The following is a 2,552-nucleotide window of genomic DNA, read 5'->3' as shown; positions in this document are numbered from 1 at the left end:
ACTCTGCTCTCAGTCCCACACTGTCTACCCATTCCCCTCACTCCAACTGTCTACTCTCTTGATTCTTTCCCTCTTTTCTCACTCAATACTCTCCCTTTATGCTCCTTCCTCTCACCCTCGTGCTCTCTTTAACCTAGTTGCACCTTCAATCATCTCTCCCTCATTATGTCCTCTTGGCCTCCTCACTCCCTTTTTCATGTCTTTTACATTCTTTATCTACCCCTCATTCCCTCCTTTGGTCTCTCTCACTCTCTTCTCTCTCATGCCCCTTATTTCGAGTATGTCCCTTATTCTAACCCTTTAGCCTCTGTTGTTGTGTAGATGGTCTTGGAGGAGGTCATAAAGCTAATTCTATTCCTGTGTTAGTTTCTCAGCCCCTAGAGAGCGTGTGCTCTCCAATCTTGAAGACACCATGAAGTCTGTGTGAAATCAAGTTGGCGCTGATGAGTTTTGAAGATGTTGGGGGTGATATGCCCCTGGAGAGTTGGTCAGAATCCAACGTCAGCTGTATGAGCCCATTGTGTACATGGAGAAAGCTAACTGGATATATCAGCACCTCACCAAAAACATCCTGAGTGAGCCAGACTTGGAGCCGCGGTATGAGATGGAAAAGCTGTTGGATCAGGAAGGCAGTCACAAGGTTATCGTCAATGTGGCTGGCATGAGGTTTGAGACACAGCAGAAGACCCTGGCCCGGTTTCCAGACACATTACTGGGGGATCCCCTCCGCTGTCTGCCTTACTTTGACCCCCTCACCAACCAGTATTTCTTTGACAGGAACCGGCCGAGTTTTGATGGGATTCTCTATTATTATCAGTCAGGTGGTAAGCTTCGGAGACCTGTCAATGTACCCCTGGATGTCTTCACTGATGAGATCATCTTCTACCAGTTAGGTCCTGAAGCCATGGAGCAGTTTAGGGAAGAGGAGGGTTTCATCAAGGAGTTGGAGGTTCCTCTTCCTGTGAGGGATAGCCTCAAGCAGTTGTGGTTAGTTTTTGAGTACCCAGAGAGTTCAGGGGCAGCCCGCGGAGTAGCCTTGGTCTCTCTATTTGTCATCATTATCTCCATCATTGTATTCTGCCTGGAGACACTGCCCGAGTTTCGGGAAGGTACTGAGCTGGGTAGCCCCAGCCATTTGGCCAACCCAACACAAAGCAATGTCACCAATACCGATCTCTTCACCGATCCCTTCTTTCTCATTGAGAGCTTGTGCATGATCTGGTTCTCCTTTGAACTGCTGGTCAGATCCTTGGTTTGTCCTAGTAAGCGTGACTTCTTCAGTGACATAATGAACATCATCGATGTGATTGCCATCATCCCATACTTTGTAACTCTCATCACTGAGCTGGCAGAGCAGCAGCAACAGGCGGGCAATGGACAGCAGGCCATGTCCCTAACCATCCTGAGGGTCATCCGCTTGGTCAGAGTCTTTCGGATCTTCAAGCTGTCCAGACACTCTAAAGGGCTACAGATCCTTGGGCAGACCCTGAAGGCCAGTATGAGGGAGCTGGGTCTCCTCATCTTCTTCCTCTTCATTGGAGTCATCCTCTTCTCCAGCGCTGTCTACTTTGCTGAGGTGGATGAGCCCCAGACTCAGTTCTCCAGTATTCCTGATGGCTTTTGGTGGGCAGTGGTGACCATGACAACAGTTGGCTATGGAGACATGTGTCCTGTAACCATAGGGGGTAAGATGGTGGGGACTCTGTGCGCCATTACTGGGGTATTAACCATTGCCCTTCCCGTGCCCGTTATTGTCTCCAATTTTAACTACTTCTATCACCGGGAAACAGGGAATGAGGAGAAGCTGAACCCTCAAGAGAGTCCTGAGCATCCAGCTCTGCTCCTGGCATCTTCTGTCCCATGAGACTGCATTGTTTCCATCAACAAAATGAGAACATCTAACCCCACTGAACAATGTTCATAACCTGGACCATACACTGGCTACTCCCACTCTGGGCAGTCCATCCCCAGCTCAACACATCTGCTCCTCACCTTTTACCATGGAGCTGGAGGAGGCCTTTCAACCCCTTCTGTCTGTCCAAAAATTCAAATCAAATCAGATATGTATCTTAACTCCACTTGATGGTGGGTGTACGGGTCACAGGCCCTTTCCAGAGTCACAGGAAGCCAGTTGGGTTATTTCATAATAAGTGGGTGGAGTTTTTCTGAGTGGTTGGGCTATTTGACTTGCAATGGGTAGGTGATGGGGGAGAGGCATGGACAAGGTCAGAGGCTGTGTGAAGGTATTCGTGAGGGTGCCTACGGTTGCAGGTCGAAGGGTGAGTGAAGGTATGATTGTGAATGTAAGAATGTGAGGGTGAGATTTTGAGAGTGAAGGTGAGTGAACATGGGATTGAGGGGGTGAGGGTGAGTGACTATGAGGGTGAGTGAACATAACAGAGGGAATGGACAAGAACAAGGGATTGAAGGTGAATGAACAGGAGGGTGTGGGTGTGATGGTGAGGGTGAGTGTGATAGTGGAGGTGAGTGTGTGAGGGTGTGATGGTGAGTGTGATGGTGGAGGTGAGTGTGTGATGGTGAGTGTGATAGTG

At 49.1% G+C, this 2,552-nt stretch overlaps 1 protein-coding gene across 1 annotated transcript; it reads left to right on the top strand.

Annotated features, from left to right (window-relative positions):
• The first annotated feature begins 526 nt into the window (after positions 1-526).
• LOC132828271 (potassium voltage-gated channel subfamily A member 10-like) lies at positions 527-1,864 on the top strand. The gene has a single exon (XM_060845246.1). It carries the CDS (start codon positions 527-529, stop codon positions 1,862-1,864), a length of 1,338 nt encoding a protein of 445 aa, XP_060701229.1.
• Positions 1,865-2,552: the final 688 nt, after the last annotated feature.

The sequence above is a fragment of the Hemiscyllium ocellatum genome, chromosome 26, assembly GCF_020745735.1.
Source record: "Hemiscyllium ocellatum isolate sHemOce1 chromosome 26, sHemOce1.pat.X.cur, whole genome shotgun sequence".
Lineage (NCBI taxonomy): Eukaryota > Metazoa > Chordata > Chondrichthyes > Orectolobiformes > Hemiscylliidae > Hemiscyllium > Hemiscyllium ocellatum.
The sequence above is the reverse complement of the archived record's forward strand: the minus strand, read 5'-3'. Positions and strand labels throughout refer to the sequence as shown.

Bases quoted from the DNA above. Each gene is read 5' to 3' on its own strand.
- LOC132828271 (XM_060845246.1), top strand. From the start codon at position 527: ATGGAGAAAGCTAACTGGATATATCAGCACCTCACCAAAAACATCCTG.